Genomic DNA, 15229 nt, shown 5'->3' with positions numbered 1-15229 from the left:
TTTTAATTAAAAACCTTAATTGGGCGCGGGAGGGAACCCTGAGGGGGGACTCAAGACTCCCTGACGGGGCAGGCTCCGCCCGGCGCCAGGGCTCCCCTCAGCGGGCGGAGCGCGGCTCCCCCCGCCCCGCCGCAGTGGTACGGCCCCGCCCCCTGGTTTCCCGAGGAACGGAGCAAACCACCGCGACGACCCCCAGCGCGGAGGGGGGGGGGGGGCGGCTCCCACGCGTGCGCGTTGCTGGGCGGCGGGGATCGGCCGAGCCTGGAGCGGCCCCGGCCCCGGCCCCGGTCGGCGGCGCGGCTCCTCCCGGCCGCTGCTCCCCGGCCTTCCCGCAGCTGATCCGCATGGAGAAGGGCCCGCGGAACGGGAACGCCATCGCCTTCAGCGCGTCCAAGGGGGAGGCCTTCGCGCCCACCAGCAACTACAAGGCCTGGCGCAAGAGGCTGCGGGGGAACTGGAGGATCCTGAGGTGAGGGCGGCGGCGGGGGGCAGCGGGGCAGGTCCGGGGGGAAAAGGAGAAAGGAGGAGACCTGCTTGGTGCAAATTTTAACAGCAGTTGTGGCAGTTTGTACCAGTTCTGGAGCAAAAAATGAGTGTATCTTTAGAGGTTCTTTGCGATTTAATAGGTTCAGATTCCTACGGGTTATCGTCACTCGGGTTACCAACCTTAAACCAACACAGAAGGTTGTGAAGCGACTGAAGGAATCGGCTTTGTTTGTTTCTGGTTCTTTGAGGGAAAAAAAAAAAAAGTTGTGGTTCAGGACCACATCCCCAAATAACGTTTTGTTACTGATCTATCCATAGCTTAAAAGATGAGATCACATCTGAGAAGCTGTTCGGGGTGAGGCTGTGGATAACGGCTGGCCCAAGAGAAAAGTTCAGTGCTGCTGAGGTAAGGAGTCAGGGGTTGTTGGCACGTTTGATATATTTAAGATTGGTTTAATATGAAGTAGAAAAGAACAGTAAAAGAGACTTTACAATATTACCACTTTACACAAATTTACACAAATAAAGATTTGACTGCTTTTCTAATAGGATCATTCAAGTTCATTGCAAGTAGTCAGACTCATTTACCTTCCTTCATCTCGGTACAACTTCTTGCAGTCTTGCTTTTAGCTTCTTTCATGTACCTTTTTCTGGCTGTTTGTTGTCTTTTAGTTTTTGGTTCTGAAGAAATTCCTGGAGGATGGTGGAGCCATCCTGGTGATGCTGAGAGAAGGCGGGGAGTCCCGATCTGGCACAAATATTAACTTTTTGTTAGAAGAATATGGAATCGTTTTCAATAATGGTAATGGGGCTCGCTGATGCCTTTTATTCTTACATTTTCAGCAAAATCAAAAGGACAGGTTCAGTCTTTGTAGGTATGAGCCTTGTAGATCCCTCTCACAAAGTATGTTTTTGTACCTTTTAGAGATATTTTCTCCTGAAATCTGTATGTGCATGGAAGCCTAATAGTGAAGCACACCAAGAGCTTTCCATGGATGTGGAAACTTGACAGCAACAAGTGGCTTGATAGCAACTCAGCCATCTCTGTACCTTTGCTATATTTGACAGCTTTGGTGGAATTTACTAAAATAAAATTACTACTAATTACACTTATTGGTTAAAAGGCCTTTCACTTTAGAAATTTGTTTCCACACATTTTAATGAGTTGAATCACTCCGTGCTCACCCGAAATCAACAGTGGCACTTTCCTTTAGCAGACCAGTAAAATGCCATTTCTTAGGTTTTATACAGCCAAAGTATATAAATCAGCTGTGTGTGTCAGTGTACATGAAATATTTTTGGGCTCTTTGGTATTTGCTCCCTTAGGCTGTGTTTTTTTTTTGTTTTTTTTTTTGTTTGTTTCTTTGAATCAACCCTATGAGCTTCGTGCTTTTGGAAGATAGATTAAAAAATAACTTGAACTTGACAAACTTGACACGTATTCTTTTAATTTGATTTTTTTTTTTAATCTGTAGAAGCGTGGAAGACATGGAGATGTTTATTTTTTATATTTTTATTTGAACTTTTAAATGTATTCCTGTTCTAAACCTTTAAGTGCAAAAGGAAGTGGTAGTGAAGGCTGATCTGAATGCTGGTCTGAATTCTTTTGAGAGCTGCATGCCAGTGCTGTGGTGTTAGAAGCAAACATCCAGGGAAGCCAAGAACTATACTCGTTTTACATTGCTATGTCTGGCATATTGATCAGTTAAGATGTAAATTTGCTATTATTTATTTATTTATTTTTTAATTCAAGATGCTGTTGTAAGAAATGTATATTACAAGTACCACCACCCGAAAGAAGCTCTGATCTCTGATGGAGTTTTGAATAGGTAAATGTTTTGCTTGTATGGACCTTTACAGTGAGCTCTGTTAATCCATCGTTTGTTCACTAGGTTTTGCTTTTCAATATGTTCTAGGGGAATCAGTGAAGCTGCAGGAAAAACAGCACTTGAGACAACAGATGAAGATGGAAGCATACACAACTTGCAGTAAGTGTTTTCCTTTCAGGTAGCTGATGTGAAAAGATTTAGCCTAACTCAATTAGCAGACTCGTAATCTAGCAGGAGTTTATTTCATTTGTGTTGAGGTTTTCTAACATGTTTATGTCAGCTTCTTGCTCCTCAAGGATACATCTGGAAAGGAGACTGTTTAGTAACTCTTGATAGCCACTTAAGGAGCAGGAGTGATAGATCTTGAGGTGAATTATTACTCTCCTGACCAGATCCTTTTTTTTTTCCCCTCATCTGTAGATCTGAGTTTTATTAAACAGCATAAATGTGAATAAGCTATAGGTAGTGGGTGGTCTGGCTGTAGACAAGAGGAAAACCGCAATTTTTAGAGTTTTACTCCAGGGCGAGATAGACATTTGTTATAATTTTTAACTTTCTGTCAGTACTGTGCTATTCTGCAGAGAAGTGGGAAGGCATTGAGAAGAATACGTTTTTTCCATAAATAACTTCATATATATTTGTATTCTTTCTTGCTGCTGGTTTATAGACTAATAAGTAACTGTGTGGTTGTTTACAAGGAAAAATGTAAGTGTAAAAGCATTTAATACAGTCTTGTTTCAGAATATATATTTGTCTATGAGTTTAATGGCCCTGCGCTTCTCTCAGATACAGGACAAACAGAAATCAAAAGCAATCTTTGTTATATGAGTTGTCAACCTGGGAATGCCTGTAGAAGGAGACTAAAATGTCATTTTAATGATGTGAATTTTTCAAAGCATGGTTTTTGACGTTCCATCACCAGTGTACAATTAAACTGCTCAGTTTAGGCAGATAAACTGAGTCTTATAAGTATGTCCAGCCTACCTGATACATGCAGGTACTTCAGAATGTTTTGTATTTCTCTGCAGAGGTCTCACTTTTGTGTATCCATTTGGTGCCACGTTGAATGTGATGAAACCAGCGGTGGCTATTTTGTCAACAGGGTCTGTCTGCTTCCCACTCAACAGGCCTATTCTTGCTTTCTATCAACATGAGGTATGATTCTTCATGAAACAAACCATGCATTCTGCCCCAGCTCCCCACAAAAATTGTGTTTTTTGTTTTTTATTTTTTTCTGGGAGCACTAGGGAAGACTATTTATTTATTAGGGTGCCAGAGGGATATTTTTAGTTCTTCTGTAATGTTTCATGGTTTTGTTTTGTTATTTTTTTTTCTTCATAATTTTAGTGACTGTTTAATGAGATTATTATTTTCATTAATACCGAGTTAAGGAAGAGGATCTGTCCTTTGTTAGTTTATTAAAAATAAATAAATTTGGAAAACTAGTTAGTAGTTGATGGGTACCACAAATTAATATTGCTCCTGGATATAACTAGGTTAGCACACATTTTAGTGTGCAGATGAGTTGCTAACACTACGGTGTTTTTTGATGTATTAGGCAGGAAGGTGATTTTATTTTATTTTATGAGGATGCCACTATTCATTCTTCCATGTTGTTGCTGAAATGCACCCTGTAAATCAAAGACCATATGGCAGCATGAAGTGAATTTACAAGTACACTTACCACTTGCATTTTATCAGCAGCTGTCAGAAGATAAAATAAAATCCCTCTCCAGACACAATATTTGTACGTAGATCCTATGGGCCTGTAGGCTCATGCCTAACCTTGCACCCATGATAATCTTGAAGTGATTTGCATTACTGTAAAAAAAAGCTGCCTGTGTAATGTAAGTCATCTAGGTTATGTAAAGCCATAACTTTAGAAGTGTTACTAAAAAAAACTTTAGAAGTGTTAGAAGAAAGTGTTTTTTTTCTGAGAATTGTAACAGCTACATTAGTCTGGAAGTGAAATCCACATAACTTGTTTGTACCTCCAAGAGGCTTTTTGCATGGGTTGATCACCGAAATGGAAACAATTACACATCATGCAGGTAGTTCTTCCTGCAATAAAATACCCTAATGTGAACGTCAAATAGATGCCATCATTTTTCCTTGTCTAGTTTGCGGAAGTTGTAGACAAAAAGGTAGAAGATGAAGCCAGAGACAGGGGTTCTCTTTCAGGCAGAGCAGAGAAACTTGTCAGAAGGAAAACAAAATCTCTTGGAGCAAAGAAGAGATACAGTAAAGAACAGCAACAGAAAGTGAAGGAGTGGAAAGTAAGAGCAGAGGATGCTGTCTTGTTACACTGTTGTGGATAAAGTGTGTGCAATTCAAGTTAAAACTTTGCAAAGCATGGAGTAAGAAACATCAGAAATTGTTAGACAGGCTGGAACTCTGTCTGAGGTGTCTTCAAACTCGTTACAGCGGTCTTTATGCTTATGTTACGCTGCGAGTCTCACAGTTGGCGCAGGGAGCATACAGGCATTTTTGTTCTGTTGAATACTTACTATTTTTTATACATGTCCTTGTGGAAGGATTCAGATTAGAGAAGAATTCCAAAGATGTTTCATGAATGCATTTTCATGCATGTTTGATTTAGCTAAATGAAAATAAAACAACCAGAACATTTTGCATTTTCATATTAGAAATAATGAAATTACCAAACTCTTCTCTCATTAAGTGATGTGCATATATGCTATATTGACATGTGCATGTGTCATTGTCCTTCAGGTTTGCATCCATTTTCTTAATTCTTTTTTGCTTCATGGAAAAAAAAAAAAATTCTGCAAAAATAACCTATGTGCAGCTACTGTTGATGGTACTGGGATTTCGTTTATTACCAGCCAGTTGTCTTTGTAATCTTATGAAGTGCAGATCAGTATTTTTTGTAATTTTATGAGCCTTAAGAGCATATGTTCTTTTAATAATGCTGAGCTCTTGTGAGCTTGCCATGTTTGAAACTGCCTTTGGCACTACTTATTCCAAAATCTCTTATTTCTTTAAATTGCTTTGTAATTGGATGCCATTAACAATTGCCTCGAAAACTATGATTTGGAAGGATTTTTTTGCTATGTTGTATTCTTTATTGATAGAGTAAAGGTGGAAGGATGGCAGCACTGGGATCTTGCCACATGTTCAGTGATCAATACTTAGATAAAGAAGAAAACGGTAAGATCATGGTAAGTTAAAAAAAAAATAATAATAATCACAGCAGTTCTAAAGAAGTCCAAGCTTACCAAGTTCGTTTTAAAGCTTAGAGCAAGAAATTGATTCAGTGCAGAGTTTCTGACCCTGTGCTAATGTCCTGGGGACTTGGTCAGAGCACAAGTAACAGGAAGGAGTTTTTAAAGACACAGCTTACGTTATAGGACTCTGAAAACCTTTTCCTATTTCTGTTCACCACTTTATTGTTATTAAAATGGTCAGTAGCTCTTTTATTTATTTATTACTGTTTCATAGTTTCTTCAGTGCTTTATTATTGCTTTATGATTAATAAACCTTTGCATATATAGCTCCTGATATGTGGTGATCACAATGCACTTTCCAAAGTACACTGTATAACATTATGTGTAAGCAGGGTGTTTTCCTGAAAGCATACATCTCACACAAAGTATGCTCATTGTCACAACTCATTGCTTCCCTAAGCAAATACGTATAAAGTTTGTATTTTATCCCTAGATATTATTTGACTTACTACTCATTTTTTCTTTTTCTCTGCATTTAATTTATTAAATTAATTTGAATGTTTAAGTACTATAGCAGATTACTCAGACTTTCCTGAAATTAAAGTTTTACCCTTCCCCAGGATGTGCTTTTCCAGTGGCTTACAACATCAGATGTCCATTTAAACCAGATGGATATGGAGGACCCTGAGGTAAGAGAGATCCATCACAAGGAAGTAAATAATAGTGTAATCCAGCAGCACCTGTTTTGTCAAAACATGTATTTAGAGTGAAATGGCTAACAGCTAGGTGAATACTGTCGTTGTTACACACACCTTATTCAAGGGATGAGGTTGAGTAGACAGATGGACTGGGCATGAAATATAAATTGAAAAAACATATATGTTAGACTTAGATTGGTGCTTGTTCGTACAGTTTCAGTGAAAAGCTCTTCCCAATTTGCCTGTGCTTATGAGATTATTTGCTGTTCCAGGTTAGTACGTATGCACTTCAGTTTATATCAAATCTAGTTTAGGTTATTTTTTCTTAACTTGCATATGCAAATGTTATTTTTATTTGGAAATATGAAAAAATGTATACTCTTTATGCATAAAAAGAACAAGTCTTGCACAGTTGACTATTTAGCTGTCTTTTTTTTTTTTTTTACTTTAACAAGAATTAACAGAAATTCAGACAGTCCATTCATGTGGCAAGTAGTTCTACAGCTAATATAGCAGAATTTGCACAGTTTCCTGATCTAGTAATCTGCACTGCAAAGGGTCATACCCAGTGAAGAGTGAAATAATTACTTATGGATGAGATTTTAGGTGAGGTATAAACTAGAAAGAGGCTATGTAAATGGATTGCTCTTTTTAAATCATAACAGTGTGTGTCTGTGCGTATGTTCAGATTTCAGACTATACCATGCTCCCAGATGCAGCTGCGCTGTCTGAACAACTGCAAGTCTGTCTGCAAGAAGGAGATGAGAACCCAAGAGACTTCACAAAGCTGTTTGATAAATCCCTTTATCAGCTGGATACAACTGCCCTCCCTGCAGTTATCAAGTCAGCAGCTGTGAATTTTTTATTTAATTATTTTTGCATTCTGTATTCTGCATTTTCTGCTTGTGTGTACTCAGTCTCTTCTGCTCCTAAGCAGACAGAGCTGTAGGCAGCATTCTGAATATGGATATACCAGAGGTTTGGGCATGACATTGGTTTGCTCTTGCTTCTTCTTTTAGCTGTAGTTTCTGATGTTCTTTTTTTTCCCCTTTTCTTACTATTGCTGACTCAGTGAGCTGATATTTTTTATAGAACTGTCTGCAGTGACACTGGGTACTTTCTGAAGTGATAACTGAGAGCGATTTGTATTTCCACTTACATATTACTTGGCATTGGCTGAAGCTGAATTTCATTCACGTTTGCATTTCCCAATAATTCCGACTTGAGATTTATCTGTTGCTGAGTTTTATCAGTTTTGTAGCGCTAGCAGCGTTGTCCCTTATAACTCAACATTATCTAGGTCACGTATGAACATGTTGAATAATAGCAGACTTAACACAGATTTCATGAAACTCCAGTCTTGCAGACACTTTCTTCCTGCCTGCTCCATATTTATTGTATTTTCAATAGATGTGAATTCATCTTGAGATTTTTCTTCTCATCCCATAACAAATAATTTTTTAATGGCTTTTGTTTAGGGACTTTGTAAAACTTGTTTGAAATCAGCTGTTTTTGAACTGGATTACTTTTTCCTCATGCACATTCATCTCTTTAAAAGTTGTTTGAAGAATTGAGAGGTGTGACTTCCTTCTTTTTCCTCATCTGATATATCCAGCTATCATTATTGTCTTCTCAGGCGTAATTTTAACTTACTTGTTTGCTTTAGAAGTCAGCTATCACTGATACGTAGTTCTCTGGGGTCCTTCAAAAATTATACGTCCCAGTTTTATGCTATTACTTTGTGCAAAATGTTGGCACTGGTATTTTGTAAAAATTAACTTCTGTAGCCTTTAATGCATGCAAATGGCAATGCATGGTGTGTTACGTCTCCTGTCACACTGTATCTTCTTCTGTGCTGCAGAGCTTATGAACAGCTGAATGTGAAACATGAACCTCTCCAACTTATACAACCTCAATTTGAGACTCCGCTACCTGCCCTCCAGCCAGCTGTAAGTAAAATCTCCATGCTGATAAAGGATATGTAGAGTCTTTGTTTCATATAATAACTCTCATTTCCATATTTCTTTTAAAGAAGAGAGGGAGAGAAATGCTGTAGTAATAATTAATGACTTAGGAGATGAATACATTGCAAAATCTTTTAAGGAGTTCTTATTTATGCTTTTCAAGCTCTGTTGATAAGAATTCAAATGTACCATCTGGTACCATAGCTTAACTTTCCTGGAGAGCTCAGAATGCCTTGCGTATATAATCCCTTGAGCCAACTAGCTGCTCCCAGCCCTGTGAGCTACTGGGGTTTGGCTTTTACCTTTTACTGTGAAAACAGAAGGAGGCATTTCAGAAAGCAATGTATTGTAAGCAATACACTGACTGCTGCCAGGGGAGGAGCCAGTCTGTCCTGCTATTCTTCAATCTTCTGCATCTGTTCAGGAAGTAGAAAGTGAAATAGCTTTTTGACAGCAAAGGCTGGCCAACCTTTTACCAGCAGAGATTTTGCTGGCAGCAACAGGAGATACTGCAGTGTCAAACTTCTCTCAAAATGCAGGTATCTGACTTTTGCCATCATGGCTCCATCCTTTTTTGGCTTGGCCACTGAGGAAACGTTACTGTGATGCTGACAGCTGCAGGGATGCAACTCAAAGTAGTGTCTCATGTGCTGCTTTTTTTAAAATGTGTTCATTTAGAAATAAAGTACTCTTTTAAGCACTTGTAAGTCCTGTTAACAGTTACTCTTGTGGTGTAGGTGGTGACTGCATAAAAAAGAAAATACCCTTACCAGAATTAATGTAGATAGGTTTCAGTGTGAGTTGTTATGGCCTGCTTAGTGCCTTGACTATCTGAATAGTAAACTGAATCACCTGTATCTCCTGGAAAAAAATTAAAAACAAACCGTGCAAATGCAGCATGTCTAGTTGTGGTGCTAGGTGGTAAATCTGGCATACTCATGACTAAATTCTTTTGGAATATTCAATTATTTTTATGAAATACTAATTTAATTTTTAAAAGGTTCTGCTTTTGTACTCTGGGCTTTGGAGTTGCTTTTGACTTTATAATAGTTTTCTTGAAGTCCAGTCTAAAACTGATATCTTAAAGATTTGTGAAGTGTAAGAAAACTAATTGTCAATAATTTGTGCTGATTCTCTTCAAGGTTTTTCCACCTGCTTTCAGAGAGTTGCCTCCTCCCCCTCTGGAGCTGTTTGACTTGGATGAAACCTTTTCATCTGAGAAAACTCGTCTTGCAGAGATTACAAACAAATGTAAGCAGAACAAACTTATTTTTTACACACACTTGTTTATACGTTTTTGGAGGGAAATGGAAATCCACTTGGAATTTGGTTCCACAGGTTTCATGGAAATACACAGTTGTAATTCTGGGCCAAGATTGCTCTGGGCCATGGAAGTTGATACATGGCTTACTGGTCTTGAAAACATCAGGTAGCAGCAGTGCAATTTCGTTTTCCTTTCTGTCTATTGTTTTCCTCATTCAAGTAGACATATGACTTGGAAGGCCTGCTGTCAGAGTTGCTGGCTTCCTTTTCAGTTATTTTGGGGAATGCGTTTTGAAGTTAGCAGTGCAGTAACTCGCACTGTCGGTAAGTACCTTAACTTGAAACAAGAAGAGAAAGTATTAGCTGCAGAAATACATCATGGCTAGTCCTCTGAACTTATTTGTAAGATTCCCCAGGATATGAAAAATGAATGGAGATTGGTATTTAGTATATTTTTGCCCAGGCAGCATGGGTGTGTGTGATGTTCAACTGCCCCCTTCCTTGGGATGCTTTTTTAGGTACTGATGATGACCTGGAGTTTTATATACGGAAATGTGGCGATATCCTAGGAGTAACAAGTAAACTCCCAAAGGAGAAGAAGGATGCCAAAAATATACTGGAGTACATCTTCTTCCAAGTGGTTGAGTTCAAGAAACTGAATCAGGTATTTTAATAACAGAATTACAAGTAAATTATTAGTAGCATCAGCCAGCACCGAAGCATTTTTGTAAGCACCTGTCATTGTTACGCTCAGGCAATGCAGCAATGTGTTAAGGCATCTGATGTGTGATAAAGCAAGCCAGTGAAGTTTGATCCAGAATGCTTATGACTGGTAATCTGTATGAGAATGTGAAATGTATTGCTCAATTTATTAAGTCTCCCATTTATTTTAATTGGGGGATTAATATATGCAAGTGTAGTTTGGGTAATTTCAGCTAAACCCAGTTCATTTAATTGTGCAGTATGATAAAGCAGTGTGGCCTCACCAGTCTTTGCAGTGCTTGCTAATGCTACAATGTAGATGTGAAAGCAGCATTGTTACTGCCAGGGAGCATTGTGTCACAGTCAGTTTGATGCTTCTGTTTGGCAGATCAGATGTTTTTGCTAACAAGTATTCCCAGCTTCTCAAATAGTCTTATTTATGATGAAAATATGATTTTTTTATAGTTGCAGTTATTGTATACAAATTATTATATACAATTTCTATAGTTAAAATCCTTCTGGTTTTGTTTCTGCTTTTCCTTTCCCTAAGGAACACGATACTGACACAAGTGAAGCTGGATTCCAGAATGGGAACTGAGACCTGGCTTTCCTCAGATTGAGATGGATCTAGTACAGACGTACTTATCACCTTTCTTCAACCTCTGTGTTCGGTGCAGTGATTGGACTGTCTCGGTAGTTCACTGAATGTTTGGATCAGTTCTGTGTGGTAGTTTGGACAACTAATGCCTTTTGAGGAGGTGTTTGTATTTTACAAGCACTTTCCAAATAATTATTTGTTTTTCTACTTTTTTATTGAAACTGTAATTTTGTAATATATATATATATATATAAATCTTGTTCTAAGAACATAGTTTTGGTCCTTCTTTTATTTATTTTTTGTAGCAGTGCTTACTGTGGGTTCTTTTGGCGTACATGTAGCCATTAGTTGCACTGTGGGGAAAGTTTGTTGGTTTGGCTTGTGAACTGGAGAAGAAAATACAGCTATAAATTCAGGAGAGGCTGAAAAGATGCTGCTCTGTCACCCCGTGGCAGTCATCTTATGGCTTTCTGCCTAAGTCAACCAAGGGGAGGTGGGTTTGTTACTGTAGGAGGAAAATATTTCTTGCCAGGGAGGGGAGGACTTGAAATTCAGCACTGAAGACATTGCTGCACATTGCTGCCTCATACAAGATTGGAAAAACGTCATGAAAAGGAGGGACAGTGTTTGGATTAAAAAGACTTTAAGATTTGATGGCTCACTATTACAAAAGTGGGATACTGTGCAGAAAGCTCAGGAATATTTTTACTTAAAATTATTCCCAGAGACAGGGAGCCAGGTATTGCATAAGAATGGAAAATCAAGTGAAATTCATTGGCCATGCCATGCTGAAGCTCAGTGCACAGCAAAAATAGATCCAAGGGTACGAGGGGTGAGAGTAACAGACTTGTCAATATTATTAACACCAAATGTCTTTGTTGATAAAGTTTTTTTCCTATCAACACTGCAAAATTGCCCTTGATTTCCCTCAAAAAAAAAAAAGAAAAGTATTTAATCTGACCCCAAACTGTGAAACTTGAATTTTTCCTCCACTCAGGCATTCCATGCAACTTGTGAGACTGTACCTTATATGGCTCTGCCATGGTTTTTAATGTCAAAGCTGCTTTTTTTTTTTTCCCCAGAAGATAGTACATCTTTTTTTTTTTTTTTTTTTTTTTTTTTTCCCTTAAAACCCACTCATTTTACACTCTTTAATGTTTTGGATGCCAATGTGGCACAGACTTTCCTAGAGCAGGTTCCCCTAAGGACCTACTCAGTCACTGATGAGATGAGATGTGCCAATATACTATTGACAGAAGTGGTTGTATCTCTGCACACTTTGCAGACGTTCCTTTGTCAAAGCAGCATGTTTTAAATTTTTCATTTCTTCCTCTTTCGTTTATTTTTCTTTAGTGACATGCTTGTGCTTTTCACACACAGCAGCACTTCGTACATTCCAGCTACAGATTTACATAATAAGCTTTATCTTTCCCCTCCAGTATCAATACCAACCAGTCAACCGGCACAGACTGCAGTTGAACCAAACAACTGTGATCTTGCTAATTATAGGTCTGCTTTGTACTGTTCTTTGGTGTTTAGACTTCAAACTGTAAATACATTCTCTCTGTGTCCCTTTTCAGAGTTGTTTTGTCACCTGTTCCTGATGTCCCAACATGTTTTTTAGTTAAAAAGTCATCGGAGCAGCCAGAGAAGACAAGCAGCTGTTTGTCTGTTGTTTGTCTGTTGTGCTGTTCTAACAGTGAAGTAGAAGAACAGAATTTTTCAGTGAATGAAGTTTTTTTTGGGCCAAAACCACTAGCGTGAAGTACGTGCAGAGGCAGTAGCTAGCTGCCTTCTCTTTTGCAAAACCGTCTCTTTGTCCCTCTGGAGGTGTTTCAAACTGTTATTCTGAAAACAGAGGTGTTTGCTTTGCTCACGAAAACATGACACATGCACCTTGCTGGTTGACAGCACAATTTTGAAGGAGTTCAAACAGGTGAAGGCTTTCAAGAGGTGAAGCTGGGCCAAGGGCCAGTTAGGCGCCCAGCTCACCCCAGGTGTAACACATCAATGAAATTATCGCTGCACTTCAGAGAAGCTGGGTGCAAGTTACTTTCCCCTTTTTCCTCTGCTCTCTCACGGAGTGTTTTATCACTTCGCCTTCCATTTATCCCTGAAAGAGGCGGAAGGCTGCATATTGTGGTTTTTTTTTTTCAACCTCTAAGTGCTCCGGGAAAGCTGGTTTTAACGAGACATTCTCCGTGTCTCCTGGCAGCACCTACTGGAGAAGGGGAAAAAGACAAAGCAGAGGTGCAAGCTGGGGGCAAGCACACCTTTGGAAGGAAGGGGGACATGGAAGCGGCCGAGCTGGGTGAGCGCAGCTCGGGCTGTGCTTCTCCCCTCGTGCCAGAAGAGGGATCCCCAGCCCCGCCGCCTCCCTCGCCCCAGCTCCCCGCGGGCAGCGGCCGGCCCCGGGCCGGGCTGCGGGGCAGGGCCCCGGCCGCTGCTTCCCCTCCTTCTCCGCTCCCCCCCCGGGGCCAGCAGCGAGGTAACGGCGGCGGGGGCGGCCCCGGGCCCGGACACTTCGTGGGCTCCGCTCCCGGGGCTGGGGGGGGAGGCGGCCGGGCTGCGGCCCGCAGGGGGGAGGAGGAGGCGCTGGAGCCGGGCCCGGGGCCCCCCGGTGCCCCCGGATAAGCCCCGCGGGGTGGGGGTGAGGGTTGGAGGGGGTTTGGGTGCACCCCGTTGGGCACAGAGAGCGAGAGAGCAGGCGGAGGAGGAAAAACTTTAATCTTTATTGCATTAATACAAAGGAAAACCGTATGGGAGGAACGGGGAGCTCTCGGGGTGCTGCCAGCTGGTAGCGTCCTGAGCCCTTTCCCCTAAAATCTGGCTCCAGCTGGGGGATGCCGAGCATCACCTCGGTGCCTCACCAGCAAGCTGTGGGGCTCCGGTGGTCCGGCACGACCTGCCTGCACCCCACGGGATTCACCAGCGGGGCAGCTCACGGCAGCGTCTCGGGTCTGGAGCCCCGGCAGCAGCAGCAGCACAGGGCTGGGTGTGCAAACACAGAGCTGGGCTCCAGATCGCTCAGCTGGGCCTCGTGGGTGGCAGAGCTGTGGGGCAGGGCCGGGTGCCTCCTGAAGGCACCGGGCCAGGTCAGAGGAATGACGACGGAGGTCTCCAGGGATGGCGTGTCCGGCTTGGAGCACCCCAGTAACCTCAGCTCCTCGGTGCTCGTGTCAAGGAACAGGCTGGTGTCCAGGGGGGCTTTTATTTCTGAGATCTCCCAGCGGGGTCCTGGAGGCTTGCCAGGGGTTGAGGAGTCGCTCAGGTGCTCAGTGCTCTTGGAAAGCAAGCTCTCCAGCAGCTTGGGGTGCTTTTCTTTCTTGCACGGCGTGGAAGTGTTGTGTGACGCCACGTCCATCAGGCAGCCGGCTTGGCTGGGCAGCCCGGAGAGGTCGGAGGCAGCGTGGCTGTAGGGAGTCTTGCAGAAGCAGACGAGGCTGATGTCGGAGCTGCCCTGGGTCAGGCTGTGCGGGTCAGGCTTCACGCAGCTGCCCAGCACCTCTGGCTGCTTCAGGACGCACAGGGAGCTGCTCTTTGTCACGCTCTCCAAGTCCACCAGAAGCTCCAAGGTGCTCGGTCTCGAGGCGCTGCCGGAGTCCGCGTAGTAACTGCAGACGGGAGAAGGGTGGGTGCACCCGGGGGGTGCTGCCACGAACCCATTTTCCAGGATTTCCTTTAGGGTCAGGATGCTGGTGCTGCGCCTCTTGGTGGACAGCATGGTGCCGGGTATCGCTGTCAGAATAAAGTGTTTGTGGGGGAGCCGTGGGGCTGCATCACTGCTCCCACTGCCAAACCCAGCCCTTGGTCCCACCGAGGAGCTGTGGTGGGTCAGGGCAGTGGGCACCCACCCCACAGTGTGACACCAGCACCCCACAAGCCATTTATAGGGTCTGTAATGGTGTCAGCAATGGGGGAGCGGCTCATCCCACCCAGCCCTATATCCTCCTCAGTGGGCTGGGGGAGCACCCTCAGAGCTGCTTTTTGGCAGCTTCAGCTTGCACAGTGCTGCTCTTAGCTTCATTTTTTTGGGGTTTGGGGACCTCGGGCAGCCTCCTCACGCCCTGGGGGTGCTGGGGGCGAAGGATGCTTTGTGGGGTTTTTGTAGGGTGAGGGCAGGGCGCAGGGCACTGCGCGACCGTGCCACCCGCTGAGGGGGTCAGAGGCAGCCAGAAGTCACCCTCTGCCCCCAAACCCTTTAAAAACTGAGGCAGAAAGCGCCTAAACTCGCTTTAAAAAGGCCAGCCTGGAGAATGAGCTCCCTCTCAGCCCCCCCGCCCCTTAAGAGAACGCGCCCGGGAAATACAAAGCGCCACTTGCCTTCAGCGCAGCCGCCCTCGATCCGCGCCTCCCGCCCTTGCTCCTCACGATGTTATACCCCTGCTAATCAATTAATTAATTAATTAACGCCCCCCTCCCCCCCCCAGCGGGTGCCGTTCGGTCTGTGCCCGCCCGGGGGCGCGGACACGCGTGGGGGGGGGGGGGTTGAAGCGGGCGGGCG

General features: G+C 42.8%; 2 protein-coding genes across 4 annotated transcripts; one reads left to right on the top strand and one right to left on the bottom strand.

Moving 5' to 3' along the window:
- Positions 1 to 154: 154 nt before the first annotated feature.
- Positions 155 to 10998, top strand: IFT52 (intraflagellar transport 52). Of its 3 annotated transcripts, XM_068700424.1 has the most exons (14): positions 155 to 469; positions 805 to 892; positions 1159 to 1288; positions 2240 to 2315; positions 2403 to 2474; positions 3344 to 3470; positions 4436 to 4591; positions 5408 to 5494; positions 6121 to 6189; positions 6887 to 7041; positions 8060 to 8147; positions 9305 to 9413; positions 9944 to 10089; positions 10678 to 10998. In XM_068700424.1, the coding sequence occupies exons 1-14, from the start codon at positions 345 to 347 to the stop codon at positions 10723 to 10725; spliced, it is 1476 nt and encodes a 491-aa protein (XP_068556525.1). In that variant the 5' UTR covers positions 155 to 344; the 3' UTR covers positions 10726 to 10998. The 3 variants fall into 3 exon arrangements, with proteins under 3 accessions (XP_068556525.1, XP_068556523.1, XP_068556524.1); XM_068700422.1 differs by lacking the exon at positions 4436 to 4591 and having other exon boundaries at positions 158 to 469; positions 2379 to 2474; XM_068700423.1 differs by lacking the exon at positions 4436 to 4591 and having other exon boundaries at positions 162 to 469.
- Positions 10999 to 13435: 2437 nt separating this feature from the next.
- Positions 13436 to 15214, bottom strand: LOC137865398 (uncharacterized). The gene is made up of 2 exons (XM_068700449.1): positions 15049 to 15214; positions 13436 to 14463 (listed from the first exon to the last, which is right to left on the bottom strand). Exon 2 carries the CDS (start codon positions 14447 to 14449, stop codon positions 13667 to 13669), a length of 783 nt encoding a protein of 260 aa, XP_068556550.1. The 5' UTR covers positions 14450 to 14463; positions 15049 to 15214; the 3' UTR covers positions 13436 to 13666.
- Positions 15215 to 15229: the final 15 nt, after the last annotated feature.

This window comes from Anas acuta, chromosome 16, assembly GCF_963932015.1.
Source record: "Anas acuta chromosome 16, bAnaAcu1.1, whole genome shotgun sequence".
Lineage (NCBI taxonomy): Eukaryota > Metazoa > Chordata > Aves > Anseriformes > Anatidae > Anas > Anas acuta.
Note: the sequence above shows the minus strand (reverse complement) of the source record. Positions and strands in the feature narration are given on the sequence as shown.

Excerpts from the sequence above, each read along its gene's own strand:
- LOC137865398 (XM_068700449.1), bottom strand. The coding sequence starts at position 14,449 with ATGCTGTCCACCAAGAGGCGCAGCACCAGCATCCTGACCCTAAAGGAA.
- IFT52 (XM_068700424.1), top strand. The coding sequence starts at position 345 with ATGGAGAAGGGCCCGCGGAACGGGAACGCCATCGCCTTCAGCGCGTCC. Across the intron at positions 2,475-3,343 it reads GGAAGCATACACAACTTGCA|AGGTCTCACTTTTGTGTATC; the intron begins GTAAGTGTTTTC and ends ATTTCTCTGCAG. Across the intron at positions 9,414-9,943 it reads TGCAGAGATTACAAACAAAT|GTACTGATGATGACCTGGAG; the intron begins GTAAGCAGAACA and ends ATGCTTTTTTAG.